The 24,301-nt window shown below is 38.7% G+C and overlaps 1 protein-coding gene across 7 annotated transcripts in view; it reads right to left on the bottom strand.

Annotated features, from left to right (window-relative positions):
* Window positions 1–8,260: 8,260 nt before the first annotated feature.
* The window catches only part of NaPi-III (Na[+]-dependent inorganic phosphate cotransporter type III), a 418,225-nt gene continuing 402,184 nt past the window's right edge, over window positions 8,261–24,301 (bottom strand). For all 7 annotated transcript variants that reach the window (XM_083129869.1, XM_083129872.1, XM_083129871.1 and 4 more), the window contains 4 exons: window positions 23,363–23,496; window positions 18,807–18,992; window positions 14,222–14,374; window positions 8,261–9,577 (listed from right to left, as the gene is read on the bottom strand). In XM_083129869.1, coding sequence (XP_082985995.1) covers window positions 9,487–9,577; window positions 14,222–14,374; window positions 18,807–18,992; window positions 23,363–23,496 — 564 coding nt within the window. In that variant the 3' untranslated portion in view covers window positions 8,261–9,486. The remainder of the gene's footprint in view (window positions 9,578–14,221; window positions 14,375–18,806; window positions 18,993–23,362; window positions 23,497–24,301) is intronic.

The raw sequence follows: 24,301 nt of genomic DNA, 5'->3' as shown, positions 1-24,301 counted from the left end.
TCTATTTTTTGTTTACATTCTGTCTATTTATAATTTTTGCACCTTCATTTACCTTCTGTAAATTTATGTGCAATTTATCCAATATTTTATAAACCAGAGTAACAGATGAAATAGTATTTTACAAATAATTAATGCACACCTTGTAGTTACTTTTTCACATCTTGTAAACAAACATGTAAGCATAAGATTCAATAATTACAAGTTTTGCAAAGTTAAAATTTAAGATATGCAGGGTTATTTAAAAAGAACTCTCTAGTTTCATGATTTTATTGCAGGGAACTTGTGGAACATATCACAAGTATGTGGGTGTACATCTGTGCCTGACGTCAACAAGTTGTCATGCAAATAATCCCACACACCACTGGTTCTACACTTTTTCGCTGGGAGCATGCAATGCAAAATGGTGACATTTAGAGAGCAGAAGGCATTCTGTGTCCTGCAAGTCCATGAAACGAAGTCTATTACAACTGTATGCTGACGGTGGACAATGAAATTTCGGAAAGAGCCTCAAACGGAGAAATCATTTGTTAATTGATACAAGCAATTCATGGATACAGGTTGTCTGTGCAAAGAAAAATCCAGGGACCCACCATCAAGTGTCAAACAAGATTGTGTGTGAAGCTTTCCAATGAAGCTCACAGAAGTCAACAAATCAGGCAAGTCGAGAGCTTCAATTGCCACAACTGTCTGGAGAATTATCCAAAAGTGTATTTGAATGAAGCAATTCTGCAGCAATTGCAATTGCTGCAAGTAGCGTTTCCTCTCCATATGCCGCCATGTTGCATTACACTCTTAGCAGTGAAGTTTGGAACCAGTGATATGCAGGAGTATTCAAATAGAAACTTGTAGACATCAGACACAGATGTATACACCAGTGGCGTATGCTGGGTTCAAAACCTGGGCTATCTCCATATCATAGTATTCGAATGGACAGATATTTGCAGGGGGTCTCTTTTTCGTACATTTATATATTTGTTCGTATATTCAAGTGATGTGACATTGTGATTATAAATATCCACTTCACAAATAATTATGAAATTGTACATTGTATCATTAAGAGAAAAAATAAGGGATCATATTGTGAAATATGTGGCCGCGGTGGCTCAGTCGGTAACGCGTCTGACTACCATGCTAAAGGTCCCGGGTTCGATCCCCGGCCGGTTCAAATCCGGGAACTTTTCTAACGGTGGAAGCGGCCCCGGCGCCCACCCAGCGTCGAATAACATGGGTACCTGGGGGAAACCCTGGGGGGTAAAGGCGGTCAGGGGCGTGATGCTGATCACATCACCCCCACTCACGACCGGATCAAGAAAGTGTGGGGCGTTACCCCCACACCCCCTATACGCCTTCATGGCGTGGTGCTATGCACAGGGGAACACTTTACCTTTTTTATTGTGAAATATTTATGCAGATCTACTTGTGAAAATAAAATATAACACATAATATATAATAAACTTCTTATAAAACTTACTTCTTAATAAATTTATATGTCACAGCTGTGTTGTCAATAGATCCTTAATTATGTCACTCATTTTAGTTCACTAAACAACACAGCCCAACACAACAAAAACAAAATTCACGTACGAACTGACCACAAAGAAACAAACTTCCTTCAACATTCCCGAACACGATTTCCAATCGAACTCTTTCTCTCTCTCTCTCCTTTTTCTTCTTCTCCCTCTCCCTCTCTCTCTCTGTCTCTCTCTCTCTCTCTCTCTCTGAAAGAAAGAAGGAAGGAAAGAGAGAAAAAAGAAAGAAGGGAGGAGAGAGAGAGAGAAGGGGGAAGAAAGAAAGAAAGAAGGATTCTCTCTCTCTCTCGCTCTTTCTTCCACTCTCTCTTTTTTCCACTCTCTCTTTCTCGTTCTCTCTCTATCTCTCTCTCATGCGAAAGAGAAGGGAAGAAAGAAAGAGAGAGAGACAAGAAGGATAGAGAAGGTGAGAGAGAGAGGGAGAGGGAGAAGAAGAAAAAGGAGAGAGAGAGAGAAAGAGCAAGAGAGAGAGAGAGGGAGAAAGAGAAAGAGCAAGAGAGAGAGGGAGACAGAGAGAAACAAGAGAAATGGAGAGACAGAGAAAGAGACAAGGTAGGGGGAGGAGGGAAGGAAAGAAAGAACATATCTCTCTCTCTCTCTTTCCTTCTTTCTCTCTTCCCTCCCTTTCCTTCTTTCTTTCTTCCTTTCTTTCCCCCACTTTCTTCTTTCCCTTATTTCTTCCTTCTTCTTCCGTCTCTCTCTCTCTCTCTCTCTCTCTCTCTCTCTCTCTCTCTCTCTCTCTCTCTCTCTTTTCTCTCTCTTTCCTTTCTCCTTCTTTTTCTTTCTTTCCCCTCTCTTTCTCCCCCTCTCTTCCTCTCTCTCTCCCCCCTCCCTCCCTCTCTCTCTTAGAGAGAAAGAGAGAGAGAAAGGAAGAAGGAAGAGAGAGAGGGAAAAAGAAGGAAGAGAGAGAGAGAGAGAGAGAGAGAGAAAGAGAGAGATTCTTTCTCTTTCATCTTCCCTCTCTCTCCCTCTCTTTTTCTTTCTTTCCTTCTTTCTTAATCTCTCTCTCTCTCTCCTCCTCCATTTCTCTCTCCTCTCTCTCTCTCTGTCTCTCTTTCACTTTCTCTGTCTCTCTCTTGCCCGAGAGAGAGAGAGAGAGATCTTCTCTCTTTCTCATTCTCCCTCTCTCTCTCTCTCTCTCTCTCTCTCTCTCTCTCTCTCTCTCTCTCTCTCTCTCTCTCTCTCTCTCTCTCTCTCCCTTTCTCTCTCTCTCTCTCTCTTTCCCACCCCCTCTCATTGTAATGCAGGTACTCTGGTTCTTTCAGAGGTCAACGGCCTCTTGTCGTGCTCATTTGCAAGTGTTTGGAAAGTGATGTCCTTGGTCCAGAGGGGGAAGTTTCTGTCATCAGCAACCATTTTCCCCTTCCCTCTAATAGTTTCGCTCCAAAATCCCACCCTTGTAGGAAAGATGCCATGCTGGGAATAATGAGTTCGCAACACTGACAGTATCATAGCAAGAAGACTGCCAAGCTCAATGCACGCAGCTCCCTGCGGATTTCGAAGAAAGCGGGCAAGATAGCCAACTCCCAGTGTAACAACTTCTAAGAAGTAAGTGTGCTAACTCGTCAAACATCATCATCTTCTCATTGAAATGAACAATTTATGCACACTTTGTGATCGATTTTTTTCTTCTTCTGAGCCTGGGCTTCACAAGTAGCCTAGATAGCCTCTGGTATGCACCCATGTATTGATGATATAGTCCATAAGTTACCCACAATAAAAATCACAAAAGGAGGGTGTTCTTTTTTAATAACCCTGTATATTGTGTCAGATATGTTTTTTAAATGTAACTGGTATGAGAATAGGGTAAAAATTAATAGTAAAATTTATAATAGTGAAGACTGAAACTTATCAGTTGCAACAGAGCTAGTAAGATAGTAAGCTAGTAATTTCAGCACTATCCTGTCAGTGGGATGGAGACTGCAGTGATGGTGGCAGTACTCAGTGTTACATCAGTGTTCATACTTTGGGAGAACTGTTACATATTACTCAAGTTCCTGAGATTTTTCTGTTTCTTGAGTATATGAGTGTAAATGTAGCCTCTAAGCGTTATTTGTAAAAACCTAACTATTATTAGAAGAGCTGAAGTGGTCCAATGCCACATGGGAGACCCAGATTCGATTCCCGGGATAGGTGATTTCACGTGGGAATTTTTCCGACCATGTCCCTGCATAATGTGGCTCTGGGGTTCACCCATCTTCTAATAAAATGGGTACGTACGAGTAAACTCAGCCAAGGCATGGTGCTGATTGCATCACCTCCACAATGTCCAAGATTATGTGGAATGGCATAATTTAGTCTCAAATAGGTGTCATATTTGTTAAATAAATGCTTTTCAGATCATTCTTATGAAAGGAAAAGGTTAATTCTCAAACCTTCTTTTTTTACAAGCACATCTACTAGTAGCAGTTTTGTACCAAATTTGAAATTAAAACAAATACCTTCTGAATTTAGAAATCCATGAGTCTTCAGACTTAGTCGCAATGAGTAAACGGAGGGAGTTAGTTGTGTGCTTTCGTATTAGAATTAGAAATTCTTTATTCATGGGCGAAGTTCAGCCTGTGGCTGCTCTACCACAATGGGGCATGATTCTTGGGTTCCATAAATTCGGTCATTCCATTAGATCCTGGAGATTCCTCAGTAATTGAATGTGCCCCAGTCCACTTTTAGCAATGTCATTGGCAAGTGAAATGTCATGGAAGCACTGAACCCAATCATTGCTCTATTAGGCTCTAGACACAAACTGATCAGGACTGGAGAACTCTGAAGAGTGTTGTGTGAATCATCAGACAGCCTTATCAATGACTGCAATGATCATATGCACCAATGCCCAGTGTTGTTTGAAGTTGTGCAAACAACACTGTCATTGGACTACGGAGCAGTGGAAGAAGGTCTTACAGAGTGATGAGTCATTGGGCCCTTTCCGAAAATCGCATGAGTTTAACACATTAAACGAGTTATGGTAACTGGCTGTCCCATAAGTGCTTCCGTGCATTTCGTGAGGTTCATTATGCTTGTCCCAAAAGTTGCATTCCATGCATCTCGTGAAAGAACGAGATTCACCTAACACACGGTCCAGAAGGCTGGTTTGTTCGGTGAGAAACGTCTGCTGCTTGCAGACCTCGCACATGCATGATGACTTCAAACTGCACTAGTTCGGAAAATGTATTATAATTTTAACAGAGAACCATATGAAGCAACATGCGCAAGATGAGTGTGTCATAACTGTTCTTACAATGTGATTAAAATGAGTAATAGTGTTCACAGCAGAGTTTATTTCTGCCAGAAGGACATGCCTTCTGCTGGACGTCTGCGCTTTCATCTAGAGCATCCCATAAGTCTGAAAAATAACTGGTTTCACCAGGTTCACGCGGCCAGTTACTTTCATTCGTTTCGTTAAGACTTTCGGAACGCACCCATGGTATTTGATCTGGCAGTTGGATGTGTGGACATGGCAGATGCCTGGTGAAGGGCATTTGCCAGCGTTTGTTGTGTTGACAGTGAAATGTGGTGGTGGCTGTTTTTCCTGGTTTGGACTTGGGTGCCTAGTTTTAATCGATGTGTCAATGACCTCTGGTGTGTACCAAGACAATAGCATGCTTCCCACACTGTAGCAACAGTTTGGAATAGGCTCTCTTCTGTATTTTGGAACAAGTCTTTTTCTATATCAACACAATAATGTTCCTCCCCACACAGCAAGGTCACTTGTGTCGTACTTTGAAGAAAATCAGGTTGAAGTGCTTAACTGGCCTGCCCAAAGCCCCAACATGAACCTAATCGAATATCTTTGGGATGAAGTGGAGCATCGTTTGCATGCCCAACCCACTTGACCAACAGATACATTCAACTACAGTGGAATCCCGATTTTAGTTTCCCTGGTTTTACATTTTCCCGCATTATACATTTAAATGTTCATGGCCCCACTAGAGCAAAATACTATAAAATTTCCCGGACTTTTTCATTTTCCTGCATTTTAAGGCGAAGAGGGACAATTACGCACCAGTTGTGCATTTATTTCAATATCATCGGATTGGGCACTATGTAAAAAAGGGATTAGTATGCAAGAGAGTATGAATTTCTCTCCATGTTGCAAGAAGAAACTGTTTTTCAAGTTGATTAGTAAGCTAGACATGATGCTTGAAAAATATGATTAATAAGTATTTACAGAATCCCATTTATTCCTTATGGGAAATCAACTTCAAATTACGGCTAATCAGATGGGAGTTTCAACTTTTCCTACTACTATGACATAGTTCAACATGTCCTTTTTCCGTCCATGTACTTTTCTACATCATTGGATGTTTGAAATTCTTGAGAGAACGAATAAAATAATGGTCCCATAAGGCTAATGCATTTCTCCTTGCCTCGTACGGCTATTCTGTCAGTGTTGCCAAACCTGATGTGCATAAAAGAGCTAAATTTCACCATTAATAGAGCTAAAGGTGACTTTCAAGGAGCTAGATTAATGAAGGCTGCATAAATGGCCTCCTAGGGTAATTTTAGCTCTCAGAGGGATTGGGGCACTGCTATTACCGTTAGCTTTAAAGTGATGGCAATTTATTCTTAATTTTCACCGCCTAGATTTGGTGGCATCACCCATCTCAATAATCCACTGATGCTCATATGAAATTGAAAATAAAGGATTCCCGGATGACAATATTGTCATCTTCACCGTAGCCACGGTGCTATATAAAAGTAGCTGGAGAGGTAAGAGGGGGTGGGTGATGCAACCAATATAACAATATCACGTCACGTGCAAAATGTACACTCATGGAAAAGTTAATCTTTGAGGACCGGAGCCAGTGGTGACATCATAGTGGGGCAGGGGGCGGGTGCCACAGTTTACAGCCAAACGAGTGCACGAAAGAGCCAGATCTGACTCCCAAAAAGCGGAGTTGGCAACAGTGATCGGCAGATGCAACAGCAAGAAAGACCTAGGTAGGGAAAATTGTCCCTCTCCCCCTTAAGTTTTCAACTTGATCCCCTGAAAATCGTAAAATAGTAAAATAGAGGTTCCACTATATTGACCATGGTACAGGAAGAAAAATATTCCACCAGCAGTTTACCAGAACTTAGTGGCGAATGTACCCCAAAGAGTAATTGCTATAGTAACAGCAAAGGAGATTCAACACCCTATTAATAACATGACTGGTGGCTTCAAAACCAACTGCAATGGGTGTTCGGTGACTTTTGGCTACATAGTGTATATCTTGTGATAAAACCATTGCTGTTCAATATAGAAAACTGGATTTCATGGAAATTGAACATAGGTTACAACAGTAACAAAGGTTGATCTTTTCGTTCAAAATTAGTCATACGAGGGTGAATCAAATATGAATGAGTCTTGATTGGCTAAGCGTCGGAATGGGAAGCAGGGTGTGAATGAGCATATGCAGCCGGTAGGTGGGGCTGTCGTGAGTCAGGAACCAGAACAGCCGGCATGTCGCATGCTTCGTTTAGTAGCTCTGACAATGAGTGAGCAGAGTGTGCCAATGTCTGTTGCGCAACGCATAATCATCAAGTTCTTCACCCAGGAAAACGTCAAACTGGCTGAAATTTACCGGAGACTGCAGGCCCAGTTTGGGAATGGTACCCTCTCGTGGGCAAGAGTGAAGGTGTGGTGTAAGGAATTCCAGCAAGGTCGTGAACGTGTTGCAAATGAAGTGCACCCCCGTCGTCCTCGCACCAGTGTGACGAATGACAACATGGCTCGTGTTCGTGAGCTTGTCGAACAGGATCGCCGAGTCACTGTGAAGCAAATTGCGGCAGAACTTGGTGTGAGCTATGGAAGTGTCCAATCAATCATCACAAAGCACTTGGGCTTCCGCAAAATCACAGCTCGGTGGGTTCCCAAGCTGCTGAATGTTGCTCAAAAAGATGACAGAGTTCGCATTGCTCGCCAGCTTCACACTTGTTTTGACGTGGAAGGGGGAAGCGTTTTTGCATCGCATCGTTACCTGTGACGAGACATGGGTGCATCATTACACCCCAGCATCCAAGCATGCCAGCATGGAGTGGAGGAGGAAAGGCGAAGGAAACACCTTGAAGGCCAAAGTTCGGTTGTGTGCGGGGAAGGTGTTGGCCATGGTGTTTTGGGACTGGGGGGGGATCCTACTGGTGGATTTCTTACACAAACGTCGGACCATCAACGCACCCTACTACTGCGGCCTCCTGGATCAAGTTAAGGTGCAGTATCGACACAAACGACGAGGCTGTCCCATCCGCCAGGTCTTGTTCCTCCACGACAACGCCAGACCCCATACAGCAGGTGTTACGTGGCAGAAACTGGTGGAAATGCACTGGGAACCGCTTCCGCATCCACCGTACAGCCCAGACCTTTCACCATGTGATTTTCACCTGTTTGGACCCCTCAAAGAAGCACTTGGGGGCGAGCGATTTGCGACCAATGATCAGGTGGAAACCTTTGTGCACAACTGGTTGGCTACCCACCCAGCTTCATTCTACGAGAATGGCATCAAGAACCTACCACAACATTGGGAAAAAATGTATCACTAAGGGCAGAGACTATGTACAAAAATAGGATGTGGCAATGTCTTTGTTTCCTTCAATAAATTTTGTTTTTCCGCACAAGGCTCGTTCATATTTGATTCACCCTCGTATAGTTGTAAAAGTAGAAATGTTAACTCGTAAAGTAGAACTTTTTAACTCTAACTTCCTATATATTGTGGTATAACTAGGGTTTTGTTTTAAATAATAGTTGTATTAAAAGATGGACACAATGTTCCATTATTTATTTCATTATAGTGTCACAGATTTCATTTTCCTGTTTTCTTTCCTATAAAAAAGCAACAATTTGCACAGTCTTTCAGAAGATTTTTTCAATGCAAAATGCACTTCTGTTAAATATTTTTACCTTTCATTCAATCACAATAGAAGCATTTAACAGAGATGACTGTGTACGACATTATACACATTCGTAGGCAGGAAGCGTAACAACAGCATTTAATTATTTTTTTTATAATTAAAGTCTTAGTTGAGTATGATGCACCTTTGACAGTGTATTGACATATATATGTAATATGCAACTATGTTGTACAGTTTGCTGAGCACTAAGACAAATTGTAATTCAACTAGTGCACAACATTAGAGAACAGTGAAAATATAATTAACAGTCAACATTTTTTTCCATTTGACAGATCCATGAGCAACTAACAATGTTTATGAACAATTAAAACATGAATGAGTACGTGTATTGCTTGTGCACATATTTCTATGGCTACTTACATAACAAAATTTTTAACTATAGTTTGAAAAATCCAGAAAATTACTGTTGTTGAAATAAATTACTACTAGGAAAAACACTGCAAACTGTACTGTTTCTCTTAATGCTTTGTACTTCATTCAAATGTGCCAATTGCCTGGTATAACTTAGACAATAGAATATACACACAATAAAAAAAATATCTGTTGAAAAATAATTCCAGCAGCTCCATGATGATGTGTTGAATAAGTAAAAATATTGATTATGTAATACATAAAATATATCATAATGAAGATATCAAAGGAGAAAAATCAGAATATGAACAAACTTATTGTTTCTCATAATACAATGCTGTAATCTCAACTTAAACTTATTATTTGTCCTTAATTATTTTTTTTGTGATTTTTTTGATATTATGAAACTTTCACTTCACACATTGAAAAACAACTTCATGTGGTCACATGCATTCATATCCATTCATGCTAGCATTACTGGGCGTTTATCTTTCATGTTCTGTAATGTCAGAAAAAAAAAGTCTGTATTCCCTTTTGGGACAAATCTGTCACATATTGTTCCATTTTCCATGCAACTTCCATCACAAGCATCAACTTCTTCACCACTGTTCACTCTATTTACACGCAGAACCTCACCAATTTCCAACTGAGCGGAAAAAAGTCTTGCTCATAAGTATCATTACGAGATGTCTCTCAGTCATCTCTTCTCATTATTTCACAACTAAAGGGTAGTAGCTCGTAGTATTGCCATTAGAGCTGCACTTAAGCCTCCAGCAACAGGAACTGTAACCACCCAAGCGAAGATTATGTTTCTGGAAAAAAAAATATGAAAAACATTATATTTGATATGAAAATTCTGAGTTGTATGCTGAAAATAGGGCAATGTGCAATATTTATATGTAAAAGAAGTAATATATATATGAATGGCTTATTGCAGAAAGGGACCTGAGTCACATTTTTGAGGTATCGGAGTTAAGTTTTTCATCTCCACTGTGTCTAGCAGCATACTGCAGGGGGGTGCATTGAGGGTTGCAAAATTAACTATTCATTATGTTGAATATTTGAGCCAACAACGGCACATTTCTTTCTTACACTATTAATATTATACGATTTTTCATTGTTTTTCTCAGAATTGTGCAAAAGTGACTCAGGTCCCTTTCTGCAATAAGCGATTCATATATATATATATATATATATATATATATTATGGCATATGACATGTAAGGAAGGTAAAGTTCCCCGTGCATATAGCACCATGCCATGAATGCACATTAGGGGATGTGGGGGTAGGCCACCACACATTCTCGATAGCAGCCATTTTGGAGGTGAGCACTACCCTCCAGAAACCTTTGCCCCCCCCCCCACCCAGGGTTCACACCAGGTACCCATTGATTGGGTAAGCCACAGAGCTGCTTTATGCGAGGACGGGGCCAGAAAAAGCCCCTCTTCCAACCTTAGACATATGTAGGGGCATGCATATTTCATTTTTGATGAAAAAACTAAATTTAAAAAACACATTGCAGTGTTAATTTTTCATGTTTTTGAAAGGTGTGAGATGCATTTTGTGACCATGTTTTGTCACGAAATAATGCGAAATCAACTACAAAAAGCGAAATTAACTCTTAAACACGAAATTTAGGGTTTATTCACCAATGCGACACCTTCCGAGGTCTGAATTATCCTGAGAGTTATGCAATTCCCTGAAAAATGATTAAATCTGCTGTTAATATTGGAGAAGCAAAACTGGACTCCTTTACACAGAAATAAACTTAATACTCTGATAACTACATAAATGGACCATTAGAAGTGAAATGTTAATTCTGTGGAATAAGTGTAGTTTTTAAATCAAATTTAGGATTATATTCACAATTTTAAAAACAAAATGTCTTTTTATATACCATTTTTCATCCAATTTTTCACCGATATAACGCCAATATTTTATTTTATTTACCGCTTTTGAACCTGAAATTGACTCAGTTTTTGTACCGAAATTTTGCTTTCTTATTTACCAAAAATATGTGGCTGTAGACATATGACATGCATGCCATAAATATATATATATATGACAATTTGAAATACTATCCACTGAAAATGCTACTGTTCTTATCTCCAATTTGTAAATAAAGTGGATACTCTTCTGTGCCCCATTTAGGATGCCATTGTTTTGCCTACACTGTTTAATGGCTACAAACAACCAATACTGAGATTTTGAGTGTGTTTTTGGTTTGACTCCAGGCCAGCTGTAAATTTAATATCAAACTTCAAACGCAATTCATGAAAAATGAACATACTGGACATGGAGCATTTGCATTTGTGGGTGATGATTAGAGTCACATATTTATGGTAAATAAAGATTAACATTTCGGTACAAAAACTGGGCACATTTTGCGATCAAAAAATAATATAAAATGTATAAATATATAAAAATTGTATAAAAAATGGCATTTTGGTGTTAAAAATGGTGAATAAAACCACAAATTGTATTTAAAAACTACACTATTACACAAAAGAAGCTTTTTCCTTCTAACAGTACATTTATGTGGTTCTCGGAGTAATAAGTTTATTCATGTGTAAAGGAATCCATTTTTGCTTCTCAAATATTTACATCAGAATTAATCATTTTCTGTGATTTTCATAACTCGCAGGATAATTCAGACACAGTGTTGTGTCAATAAATAAAATAAACTCTAAATTTCCTGTTTTAAGAGTTATTTTGCATTTTGCAGTTCATTTTGCATCATTGCGTAACAACACAAGATAGGAAAATGCACCTCACACCTTCCAAAAACATGAAAAATGAACATTACAGTGTGTTATTTCACATTTCGTGTTTTCGTCAAAAATGAAACGTGCATGCTTCTAGTGATGAAATGTATTTATTGGACACAGTATACAAGTTTTGTAGTGTGTGTAGAGTAGGGGGGGGGGTGCTATCTGAAGGCATGTTCGCATCGTAACTTCCATCCTCTCGCTGAGGCATTGTGTTGTGAACCAAGCCATGAAATTCTGATTCACCTACTTGGGATATTTTTCATTTCAATACAAATGATTTGGTTTTAATTTTTGTTGTAGGTGTGCCCCATCGATATTCATTGTGGGATTGCAACACTGAACTATGCTGCACATGGGTGCTTTTGTGTAGCTGGACATTATTTCTTTATCTTTGTTCTAAGCTCAACTGTGCTGGTCTGTTGCACTTCTAAGCTACATAATACTGTATTATATAGTTAACTAGTTGATTACCTGGTGTTGCTTGGGTATTTATATATATATCCCAATCTTCTATTAGACAGGAAAATAATTAATTTATTAATTTAACTCAAAACTTGATTATAAACAACATTTTTAGTTTCACCTCCAGGAGCAAGAATAAATAAATTGAACGGCATTGGAAGTGTCACTATTCATCTTAGCGACCCTAAAAGCTATGGATTTCACACTAATATCGGTCGTTTTCAATTATTTTTACATGTCATTCCTTCCCACCCCCATGCCTAGGGGTGCCAGGGGTGTCTTACCCCCACAGTATTTCTTTCCAGATTGTAAGTCATATGTGTACCAAGTGTGGTTGAAATTGCTCCAGGCGTTCGAGAGTTATGCTGGAACAAACATACGTATATTCAAACATACATCCATTTTTATATATATAAGAAGATAGAAGAAGATGTCAGTCGCATGCTTAGGAAACTTAATACGTAACAAGAGAAATATCAAAGTGAGAAAGACAGAGCACATAGCAGATTCAGATGTTATTCAGAGGAAGTGAGTTAGTGAGGAAGGGGACACCACGTAGATATGTGTTGGTGACGAAGGTGAACATGACACTTCTTTGGTTGTTACATATTTATGCACATGGGGGATGACCATCTCTCAAGCATGTCACTGACGTTAACTTTATAATAATTTAAAAATTGCAGCAGAAACATGCACCTGGTCTTAGAAGAAAGGTAAAGAAACAAAATTCACCATGCTTGTGCAGTATAATTCATGATATATTTCATACCTTAAAGATAGTTAAAGAGTTGGGGGACAGGTGCACCCCAAGTGCCTATCCATGTTACAGAAAATGATGTGCCTAATGCATGATTAAAAACATATTGAAATTCCTGCAGCTTACATGTTACCCTAAAAATGACCTTTCACTAACATAAATTGTTGGAATTTTAGGTATATTTTCATGATTCCATAATAACAGCAATTTTATACTGACCACACAGACATTATTAATGGAATGTTTTCCATTTTCATATGGGATTGAATCAATAGTGTGTCCAGTAAATGTTACATTAGTACTTTATTGGTTACAGTGAGTCAATCAGTAGCGCATCTGACTTCCACATGGGAGACCATGTTCAGTTCCCTTAGTTGTGACCTAAGCTCTGAATTTTTCTGACCTTGTACAAGCATAAAGCAGTGCTGGGGTAGGATTCCCAGATGTCCCTTAAATACAGGAACGTCCCATTTTTGTCAAGGAATCTCGTAGTCCTGACAAAAGTCCTCCGGACAGCTTCTTGTCCCGTATTTGAATGATAGGAATCGTCGAGTCAACCTGGCCTTACTATTTTCAATTTTCACCCGTAGTGGAGTTGTTTAACCCACCGTGGTAAGCTGCAGGTGTACATATTCCATAACAAGAAACTCTTAGAAGCATTGTAGGGAATCTAATTATGAGGGTGACTAACTCCGCAGACTTGGTGTTCTACGCACACAATGAAACTCCTTGGGCAATTAGATAATTCTTTTAGATATCCATGCTAACGCAAGATGTGAGTAGCTGGCCCCCATGGCAGAGTGGTTAGCACATCGCGCTACGATGTCAGGGGTCCCGGGTTCGAATCCCAGCCTGGGTATGGATGTTTGTATGTGTTCATTCATCAATTTGATCATATCATCATTCATCCCTATCTTCAAATTAGTCAAAAGTGGCACAAAAATGAAGTAAAATAAAGCAAATCAATTAATCAAGCAAGCAAGATGCAAGTAAGACTGATTATTGCAGTTCTCTGTGGTTTGGGTTCCTAGATTTTTGTTTTTCAACTGAAAATATTGAAAAGAAAGTGTGAACTTATGAATCAGTGACAATGGATGGTGATAATACTAGGAAATTGCATTAAAAATAAAGAATTGACGTCATTTAGTGTGAAAAACTCCATAAATACAAGTTTCCTTGCTATAATTCACCTTGCTATAATTTAATCAGTAGTCAAGCTTTAAAACAAGGTATAACACTTTCCTGTTAGAAGAACGTATTGTGCGTTGTAACCTTGAAAAATAAGTGTCCTGCATTTTTTTCTGAAATATCTGGAAACCCTGCATTGGGGTTCACCCAACCTGTACTAAATGGGGTTCATGGGTGTAAAGGCAGCTGGGGTCACATCACATCAAAAGTTTGGGCATTTGTTAAAATTTTGTACTGATCAATTCCTGTTAAATAAATGTGTTTAGCGTAATCTTACCTGAAAAGTTTCCAGTCTACACCTTGCTTTGAAGTACTTGCCCAACCGACAAATACAACGGACCCTACTTTGCAGTGTGTTGTGCTGATTGGAAGGCCGATCTTTGAAGCCAGCAACACGGTGCAAGCTGCTCCAATCTCAATTGTGAAGCCACTGTTTGAACAAGAAACACAATCATTAGAATGCATCCATACTGACAGCCTAACATATGTATAAGTCTAATACATTGGGATCTTGATTTTACATTTTTCAGGAGACTAAGTCAGGAATATGTACAATCCTTGTATACAGTTCAGACTGCTTTATACGTAACTTAATTCTGCGTAATCCTGTTTATATGTAAATTACTGTAGGTCCTGGCAAAATATAATTTAAAAACATGTTAATTAAACCTTATTTGTACATAACCAAGCTACAACAATATCACAGAAGTATACATTTCTTGTTGTTTCAAAAACACAGGGTGAGTTTCAAATACGAAACAGTATAGGTGCAGCAGCAGTCGGTCTCAAGTTGCGAGAAAGACGAGTATGGCGTGTCACAGAGAAGGCAAGGAGAGACGGCATGAAATCAGAGGAGAAAGATTTGCCACAGTTGTTCAAAACTTTTCCTTTTGTATGTAATCATGATATGAAAGTACACACATTAAAAAGATGCTGACAGCTGATGTTTGCCATGTTCCATAATAAAAACAACAGCGGTTCCTTCAGTGAATGTTTTCAGTTGCTACTGGTTGGCCAAGGAGGAAAATGTATATGGGAAGTGGATGACAATCCACATAAAAATTAAGAATCAAACTTTTAGATTAGTTAATTTACCACTTTATGACAGAAATTACCTGTATTACGTATATCTTGTTCCTCAAAATAGATACAATTCCCAGTATTTTAATAATGAAATGACATGGTATCTAAATCTGATTGGTAAGTAATTCTCAGTTATACATATTACTTTCTTTACACCTTGACATATGGCATATGCATAACTCAGGTTCAACTCTATTTGGGCATGTAAAGCCAAGGGTTTCACTTATAGATATAAGGATGATTTCATACTGAAGTGACAAGCAAACACAACACGTGTCACTTTGGAACAAACCAATCAACAGCAATGTTTCACTCTGTAGCATTATGACATGTTGCAGGAACATAAATTTGATTGGTGAAATCTTGAAATGACTTGTAACATGTGTCACTGGTGAAATCTTGAAATGACATGTACCATGTGTCACTTGTCACTTTGGTGCAGGGTTTCAGAGCGTAGTGCGGAGCGTACTACAGGAGCGCTCTAGAGTGACTCCAAAATGTCGTTTCCACTCCGCTCCGCACTCCGGAGCATGTTACGACAGCACTCCGATCTGAAGCAGAGTGGTTCGACTTTTTGAGACGCATGCTCCACTCCGGAGCGGAGTGGTTCAGCTTTTTGAGGCACGCTCCGATCTGGAGTGGAGCATGATACACGAGCACTCCGCTCCGGAAATGCTAAAAGTGTGAGCTGCCTGGAAACTGACATTCATGTGTTTCTGGATAACTATGGAAGTCGAGCAGTAAATCCGCAAATTTGTCGTTCTGGTAAAATGTTAGTAATATGCATTGGCAGTACATAGTTCTACACGACTACCGCAATTACTCCTACTGGTTAACTATGAAATGATATTTGTGTACGTACATTAATGCCGGCTTCCATGACGGAGTGGTTATAGTGGAACCCTGCTCTCCTGTTCATCATACTCTACTGGTTTATCTACTATGATCGTACTCACAAGTGGAGGGGAGGGGCAGAGTGAAGCATGCTTCCTTATGGCCCGAGTAGAATGGATGAAGAGGGAGGTGCGCTGGGACTTTTGGCCAAAGATTTTTTGTTTGTGCTCGCTCTACAGAAGAGCACCCTACGACACCAGGGATTTGTGGGGTGGTTCAAATCCCGGCATGAAATTGGCAATCTTTGTGTGTGTTCCTTCATCAATTTAATCATAACATCGCTCATCCTCGTCTTCGCGATTAGCCAAAAGCAACAAAAAAGAGAAGTAAAATTAACCTAATCAATCATGCACATTAAAGATTGGTAAAACAATACAAGAATGCTGTTTTGGCTCAACAGAGAGAGCTATAGTGTCTAAATTCTTCATTTGATGTCAGTGGAAATATGAATTATGTAAATAGTATTTCTGTATTGAAATGTACTATTTTGTATGGTGACTCTTAGGTGAATGTTATGTGTTGAATGGGATACGAATCATTTCAAGTAGTCAGTTTTTCTGCTTTGCAGAGTTGTCTGTTAACAAACCTCCCCCATACAACAGCTCCGTTTTGTCTGGTATTCCGAGTTCTTACCAGGCGACTGACGCAGTGCAATCGGCTAGCGCATTGGTCTTGTGCCCCTTTCAAGAGGGGAGGAGGATGAAACTGGTGCTTAGCTTGATTGTGCTTTCGTGGTTGATAACTTCGCTGCTTTGGATGGACACTGCACGTCACGTAGGACTTCTTATCCACATGGCAGAGAACGCCTCTTCCAGTGTTGCCAGTTGTATTAGAATTATGCTACACCAATTCTGGCTAGATTGTTCTCTTTCGAACTTACTACTTACGCGTGTTGTTTTTCTCTTCACTGTCACAAAATGAAGCATTTAAAAAGCATCATTAAATGCATATTATGTGTGCTTGTCAACGGTTATATATGGACATTTAATGAAATTTTTGACACCGCTAATACATTGAAGTCCTCAGGATTTTTTCCAGGAAGGGACAATCAAGATATCCAAGGGGGAGGGGGGTAATGAGGCACAATTTCCCTATACTAGTATTGTTCCCTCCAAAAACATTGCTTCACTTTGAAGTTATCATGTTCCTGCAACCTCCTTGCAATTATTAACATATATTACTGTAACTGTATGGAATTATAGCTATGTGTGAAATATGTACTTTTTGATTGACTTTTATTTCCGGGGGGCATGGCCCCCCTTTACCCTCTCCCTTTCACACACACACCTACATTGGTCCTCTAGAGCCTGTGAATGGTCACAGCTAGGTTACCCAAATCGAACTTGTCAGTCAGACTAACAGGGTAAACAGATGACCAGGCCCTGACTGGTCACTGGTGTCGGATTCCTTTGTGAAATGAAAAGTTTATGGATTTTTTCCCAATATAAGACTTATATATTGTCCTTTTTTATGCACAATTACATCAAAACGTATCCACTGGCAATCCCTGATCGAATTGACTGATGCAGATCTGCGTACAAATCTGTAATGGCTAATTAATTATTTCGGAGTGGAGTGGTTATGCTCTTAGAATATTGCTTCTCGCTCAAGAGCGGAGCGAGAAATATTCCAACTTCCTCTGCTCCGATCCAGAGTGAAGCAACTCAAGGTATCGCTCCGCTCCGGAGCGGAGTGAACAGTTTCCTAAAACTTTGCTCCTCGCTCCGGATAGGAGCGAGAAATTTTCTAACTCCCTCTGCTCTGGAGTAGAGTGTCTCAAGATATCCCTCCGCTCCAGAGCGGAGCGAACCATTTCTTAGAATCTCGCTCCTCACTCTGGAGCGTGTGCAGCAGCCGGAGCATTGATCCGCTCCGCTCCGAAACCCTGCTTTGGTATGAAAGTTCTCGTAAGAAATCACAATAAGAAAACGAAAGCCACAAAAGAATTCCACAAATTATATTCTTATCATGTATTCAAGTTCATTTTATGAATAGCACCTAATAAGGATAGCATATGCTTCTTTTGGCATAAGTTAGCAAAGATGGGATAAAAGTAGTTATGTGATTTATGCAAATATAGGTTCTACAATAATGACTCATGCTAAAGATATACATGCATAATGATACTTGTCCATACCATATTTTACTTTTTATGTATACACACATGGACATTGCAAGGAATTTTACAGGGTGTCTACCAAAAAAACATTTATTTAATCACCCTGTACTTAGGTATAGTTGTAAATTAAGAAAATAAGATATTTTTCTTCAATGAGAAACCCATACCACAAGGGTGGTTAAGATGAAAACTGAAGATGTACTTTAACAAGAGAAAGACTTGTTTTATCTATTCATGCATGTAATAATTAATGCTTCAGACTTTATCCTGGATGGGAAATGGCCACATTACTTTATTTAATGTTTTTTACAAAACTTCACGCATGCAAGAATGTAATTTTTAAGAAACAATGTGAAAAAATGTTAACCACAACTCAATACAATTTTAGATTTCCAAATATTCAATTTTATCAAATCCCAGTAGTACAGGTATATAACAATGTAAATTCACTGTACTTTAAAAAATAGCAAAAATTCTTGATCCAAGCATAATTTCTTGACTTTCTTGACCTACCTGTTGATTTCTTGACTTTTTCTTGATTTCCTTCACATTCTTGACTGGTAGACACCCTGTTTAAGTAGGTCATTTAGGTCATTGCTATAAATTTCACCAACTAGTAGTACTAATAGTAGTATTTTATTTATATCAACAGTAAAAATAAATGTTGTGTTAGTAAGATCTGAAATTTTGGAAGTAATGCATCAAAACATACATTTTATTATTTTAAGCATGTGTTACTTTGTGAGAATTTACATTTGATACTTACGTGGAGGGAGTGATATTTGTGAGATCTTCTCCGATTGTCTTGATGACTCTTCTTCCCCAGATCCACAGGCCAAGAGATATGCCAAGGCCTCCATACACCAAGATGTACCATGGCGTTTCTGCCTTTTGATGCACAGAGCCCTCAATGTATATCAACCACAAGGCTATCAGTGGGCCAATAGCATTGCTAAAGGAAGAACATTTTATTAGTTGCATATACCCAATCATCTTTGCATAATTATTACATATACAATTATTTCTCTTGTAATTTGTAACTGTTACAAACTAGGGATGGCCAAACGGATACGGATCCGAAAAATCAGGATGGATCCGGATCCAAAAGTTATGGATTTGGATCTGGATCTGAAAATTTTGGATCCGGATCCGGGTCTCAAAGTTTCGGATCTGGATCCGGATCCGAAAGTTCCGGATCCAAGAGTTTCATATCTCAATCCCATTATAATATTACCACACCTTAAAAGGTATTATGATCTTCGATTACAAAGAAATTTTTCATTAGTTAGTCATACAAGAATTTTTTTCAAGTGTTGTTCCTAAAATACTTTGCTACGCATCGGCTAACACACTCGTGCGCAAAAATAATCTTACTTGTTTAACATAAAATGTCAGAGGTGATTTTGTAAATGCCATTGAAACGAATATGTATTCATTCGAATGTATTGGAAATGAAAACACACATAACTGTGAGACATTCCATTCCAGGACGAAACCTTTAACACATATAACAAGATAGAAATGTTATACAAAAATTATACAATTGTTCTACAGTTACAGTTTTACAAATTAAAATAAAACATTATAATATATGCAGTGTTATATAATTACAAAGTGTAAGACTAACAAGGGAGGTTATCTAAGTGTCCTCCTCCGATTTCTATGAAACTTGGCAGGCGTATAGTGGGGCCCAAAGGAAGAAATACGTGTTTTTTTTGGTTTCAGCTAAACAACGGTTTTAGGGGGCAAACTCCCTCAAATGTCAAGATGAGGACAAATTGAAGTGAGGATCTGACCCCTGTGTCCCTCCGATTTTCATGAAACTTGGCAGGTGTATAGTGGGGCCCAATGGAAGAAATACGTGTTTTTTTGTTTCAGCTAAAAAACGGTTTTAGGGGACAAAATCCCCCCAAATGTCAAGATGAGGACAAATTGAAGTGAGGATATGACCCCTGTGTCCCCCTCCGATTTCCATGATACTTGGCAGGTGTGTGTATAAACGGGCCCAAATGAAGAAATACGTGTTTTTTTTTTTTGTTTCGGCTAAAAAACTGTTATAGGGGGCACCCCCCCCTCCCCTCAAATGTCAATATGAGGACAAATTTAAGTGGGCATTTGACCTATGTGTCCCCCTCCGATTTCCATGAAACTTGGTAGGTGTATAGTGGGGCCCAAAGGAAGAAATACGTGTTTTTTTTGTTTCAGCTAAAAAACTGTTTTACAGGGCAAAACCCACTCAATTGTCAAGATGAGGACAAATTGAAGTGGGGATCTGACCCCTGTGTTCTCCTCCGATTTCCATGAAACGTGGCAGGTGTATAGAGGGGCCCAAAGGAAGAAAGACATGTTTTTTTTTTTGTTTCAGCTAAAAAAAAACTGTTTTAGGGGGCAAAACCTGCCTCAAATGTCGAGATGAGGACCAATTGACGTGGGGATCATCTGACCCCTGTGTCCCCCTCCGATTCCCATGAAATTTGACAGGTGTATATAGAGGCCCTATGCCCCCTGTTTCTTCCTATGAGATATTAACGTGGTTTCGGGGTCAGATCCCCACTTCAATTTCTCCTCATCTTGACATTTGAGGGGGGGGGCCTCTATACACCTGCCAAGTTTCATGGATATCGGAAGGGGAGACTTAGACCTCCCTTGTAAGTGTATTAATTAATTACAAATCGCGCACGCGCGCACACACTCTATATATATATGTGTATGTATGTATATTAGCAGGTAACAATATGTTATAAGCACATTCTTACTTTCCAAAGAAGCGCATGTTTGATGGCAAAATGGATCTGGATCTGGATCCAAAAGTACCGGATCCGGATCCAAAAATTCTGGATCTGGATCCAGATCTGAAAATTCCAGATCCGTGGATCTGGATCAAAAAAATTTTAGGATCCGGATCCTTAGGGTCCCGAACCAACCGGATCCGGATTTCAGATCCGCCAGGATCTGGATCTGGCCATCCCTATTACAAACATATAAACACAATTTTTGTTGTAACTTTTCGGGAGAAAACATGCTCCCTTCATCAGACATTTATTTTTAATTTAATTAATGATAGATGATTATATTTTGGTGGCAAAATATCCCCTTCAACAACTGTTTCCAGGTAGCGATCATCCACCCTTTACCCCAATCCACCAACACCCCACCCCTCCATTACTACCCTTCGCCTCCCCCCCACATTGTACCCCATCCCACATCATGCCTATACCACTCATAGTTTTCAACAAGCCTGGCGAGAAGTAATTTTTATTTTGTACCATCTACAACTTTGTTTCTAGACATGACAACCCTGCAGGTCACACTATCGCTTCCATTACATCTCTTACTTCGCTTCTACACCTGAAGGTGCATCCGGGAAAATCTGAACTTTTCCAGTGTCTGGTGAGTGTTTCCTCTTTCCTCTTTTACTTATTATTTAGCCCTTGTGGCCCTCCTTCCTTTTATCCACTTTTCTCCCATATACGTATAGTGCATAAAACGAAGAAGGGCTACATGTTTAAACATCAAGCAAATAGAAATGTTGCTATTTCATTGTTTATGACTAAGGAACAGATTTATATGTAAATACATATTCATGTATGAAGCTGAAATCAATAATATTTTGTATTATCTTTGCGCATCATGGCATGTACACTCTAAAAAAAGTTTTTATTTTCAATTTGGCTCATATTTTACATATTTTAGTTAATTTTACATATTATTTCCATATTTCAGAACATTTCTCAACATATACTCCATATTTGTACAATAATTACATGTCCCTCTGTGACGAAAAAAGTTGGTTGAATTTCTTTCGAATAACTGACACAGTCTGAAGCGATGTTAAACAAATGGACAAATGGAAGTTTACGACTAATTTTATACCCTCCTTCTTCTTCTTCTTCCTCTAGTCCCCTTCTGCCATCATAGCGTAGGGTTGGTTGCCTCGATCCATCTCCTCCATTCCTGTCTGTTTCTCATCATTCTCTTCATCATATTTATTGTCTTATTCCTTTCTCTTCCAATCTTTTCCATTCTGTCTTTATACATTATCCTTGGTCTTCCTTTACCTCTCCTACCTTGCACCTTTACTTCTAGAATTTGCTTTACCTTTTTGTCTTCATTCATTCTGAATACATGTCCCCACCACTTTAGCTGTCTCTTTTCAATTGTTTTCTCTAGCGACTCCTGTTCCACTTCTCTTCTTATTCTTTCATTCCTCACTTTATCTCTCCTAGTCTTATTAACAGCTCTTCTCAGGTATTTCATTTCACTAGCCTGAATTTTACTCAGATGTTTATCTTGAAGTGGTAAACTTTCCATTCCATATGTTAATGTAGGGACCAATACTGATTTGTATAGCTGCATTTTTGTCTTTACTGCCACTTCTTTCTTTCCCATTATTGTTTTACTGAACTGATAATATACTGTATTTGCTTTTCTTTTCCTATTTAGGATTTCTTCATCACACCTACCATCACTTGTTATGATGATTCCTAAATATTCATATTCATCTACTTCTTCCAAGTTCTCGTTTCCATATCTAAATGCTATTTCATGATCTTTTTCTTCTTTTGCCACCTGCATAACTTTACTTTTCTTAATATTAATCTTTATCCCTTTTCTCGCAAGTTCTCCCCATTCTATTACGCTCCTCTGTAAATTCTCTTCACTGCTAGCAATTAAGACTATATCATCAGCATATAGCAGTACTTGCAGTTGTACTACTCTCATATTCCAATATCCTATTTGTACTCTTGGGGTTCTTCTTTTGCAAATTTTAGTTATTTCATCCATTACATTAATGAAGAGTAAAGGACTGAGACTATCTCCCTGTTTAATTCCTTTTTCTATTTGAAATACCTCCAATTGCATTAATTACAAGTTTTCTGTCATTCGAACAATAATGATTTACACCTCCCAACTGTTTGCTTTTGCTATTGCAAAACACTTGAAATTCCTCTTAATTTGCAATTGTCTTGAAAACAATAGAGAATGAGGGCTCGATCATCAGCTCCCGGTTACAAACGGTATTTTGGGAACGTTGGAAGAGAGTCTCAAGTCGAGCAGCCCATTGCTATTAGTTGCGCACCCAACAGCAGCACCAGAAGCAACAATTTTGTGGCACACTCTTCAAGACAAGTCACGGTAATAGTTACAATGCCGAGAGAAGTGCAATCAATTGTTTCAAAACTCATGAGTTGCGTACATAGTGTCTTATATTATTAAGAAGTCATTTCTTACAATTTTAAGTCACATTTTTATTACATATAAATCCATTCCCTGTTTATGACTAATGTGGTAACATACATTAAAGGAAGAATTTGTAATTACCTGACATCATTTCCTCCATGTGCAAAAGAACCAAATGTTGCTGTGAGTATCTGAAGGAACGAGAAGAGCCTTGACACCTCAACTGAATCTTTGTCCGGATCATCACCTCTCCTTCCACCCTCTGGACTAAATGTCTGTTGAACAATAGGACAATCTTAAAAAGTTACACATATACACATAAAAATAATGAAAGTAAAAGCTGACTGTGCTTCTGTGGTCTTCGTGTGTACATCACAAAATTGACTAAACAAAGCAATGTTCATGTTTCAGGAAACGGCAAACGTGGTAAGATATTAATGTTAATCAATAATCAATTGTACAGACAAATGATTTACATTTAATATATTAAAGCATTACTTTTGGACTATTTTGAATAGCATTAGAGTTAATGATTTTAGTAGTGTGAAGGAAAACTTAAACTTCATTAAATTTAAAATAAACTGGAACATAAAAAAACTATGTGCTATAAAAACAGGAAAACCTCTTTCTCCACCCTCTTTATATTCATGTGAATTAGCACAATAAAAACAAAATCACTGACCTTTGTGACCTTACGTTACAAAAACACAAAATGAAAAACCAGAACTATGTCTATTGAAAACAACTATGAAAATTCTAAGTATATAAAAAGCAACTATTACATGTTCTATTATACAGGGCATTTCATAATGTTCTTCGGGGTTACAATAATTTGTTACAAGAAGAATGTTGCACTTAGCACAATGAAACTAGCAACAGTCGAAACAGGAACTCAAGACAGTTTTATCAGTCATGCCACATGCCATAGTTCACATGCCTGCTGCTATGTGGAGCTAGTTTAGTGCATTCGTGAAAATGGCTGCTATACATATTGAGAAATCAGTATATCCTGTTGTCACTGTGGCAGTTTACTTGGCCACTAAATATTATCATATTAACAAAAGCTTCATCAGCCACCAT

This window comes from Lepisma saccharinum, chromosome 10, assembly GCF_977018435.1.
Source record: "Lepisma saccharinum chromosome 10, izLepSacc3.1, whole genome shotgun sequence".
Lineage (NCBI taxonomy): Eukaryota > Metazoa > Arthropoda > Insecta > Zygentoma > Lepismatidae > Lepisma > Lepisma saccharinum.
This window is presented reverse-complemented; position numbering and strand designations above follow the sequence as displayed.